The sequence below is a fragment of the Myotis brandtii genome, unplaced genomic scaffold, assembly GCF_000412655.1.
Source record: "Myotis brandtii unplaced genomic scaffold, ASM41265v1 scaffold1203, whole genome shotgun sequence".
NCBI classification, from domain to species: domain Eukaryota; kingdom Metazoa; phylum Chordata; class Mammalia; order Chiroptera; family Vespertilionidae; genus Myotis; species Myotis brandtii.
The window spans coordinates 133,976-135,272 of record NW_005354183.1 but is presented as its reverse complement, the minus strand read 5'-3'; the positions used below and the strand labels follow the sequence as shown (position 1 = coordinate 135,272).

General features: G+C 37.9%; 1 gene segment (V, D, J or C); it reads left to right on the top strand.

Moving 5' to 3' along the window:
- The first annotated feature begins 810 nt into the window (after window positions 1–810).
- The window catches only part of LOC102247598, a 6,755-nt gene continuing 6,268 nt past the window's right edge, over window positions 811–1,297 (top strand). The window contains 2 exon segments of the V gene segment in view: window positions 811–892; window positions 1,016–1,294. Coding sequence covers window positions 847–892; window positions 1,016–1,294 — 325 coding nt within the window.

The following is a 1,297-nucleotide window of genomic DNA, read 5'->3' as shown; positions in this document are numbered from 1 at the left end:
CCTGACTCACATTGCTTAGTTATCTTATTTTGGAATGAGCAAAACAGTAGGAGATTAAGATATTGATCTGAGATCACTCTTTATTGATGATCTAACTTTAATGATGATGTTTCTTCTGTCTAGGATTCATACTTAAAAAATGATTCTGAAATTCATTTGATTTTTTTCTCCTGAAATTTTTTATTAAAAAGAAAGCATATCTTACAATTGTTTATATTTTAAGACTGAGGAAATATTGTATGTGATGTAGTAGTGAATTTTCAATGAAAGACTGCTTATTTCAGTTCAATTTAGCAAATATTTAGTAGGCACGTAATAAATGTCAGTCATTGTTCTATATTGGAGTACAGTACTGAAAAGTGAAGACTCACTCAATAAAGACTTTGTATTACTTCCTCCGATTTCAACCCCAAATCCTTTCTGATTCAGTGGATTCTAGGCAGGCCCACACAGGTACATGAGAATATATAGTACTGTATTAAAATGCTAAAAAAAATTTGCTATATTCCAACTACAGGAATACCCTGCATGCTCTGTTAAAGTACTTGCATGTCAGGTATTGTCTTAAGAACAAAGAAAGACCTGAGAGCTTCGGATAGTCATTGTTTAGATTTCTAAACGCAGCTGAGAACTGACATGTGCCTCAGTGTCACAGATGCCAGCTGTGGTATTCAGTTGGTAACCTAAGAAACATTTCAATCCCTGTCCACCAGGGGGTGCAGCTTCCCAACACAAACACATTTCCTGTGTGAAATACAGGCTTACTGGTATATTTATCATTTCACTGTGACTTCAGCATTTCTTCATGTTAAGAGTCAAGAACATTATTTAGATGATACTGTAGAGATGAACTCTTCTCTGGGCTTAGTGACTGTGGTACTCTTAGTGCTTGGTAAGTAACACTCCTCTTAAAATATGGACTATTTCTTCTATTATGTCAGCAAATTCTTTAACTTTAATTTTGTTGAAGAGCTTCATGCCCAAGGTGACAGAGTTCTCTTTTATTTTTCCTCAGGACAAACCCATGGAGACTCGGTGACCCAGACAAAAGGCCAAGTGACTCTCTCAGAAGGGGCTCCCCTGACTGTGAATTGCTCCTATGAGACCATACTGTTCCCTGCTCTTTTCTGGTATGTTCAGTATCCTGGAGAAGGTCCACAGCTCCTCCTGAAAGCCACAAGGGTCAACGAGAGTGGAAGCAGCAAAGGATTTGTAGCCACATACCAAAAACAACCAAATGCCTTCCACTTGGAGAAAGCCTCAGTCCACCAGTCAGATTCTGCAATGTACTACTGTG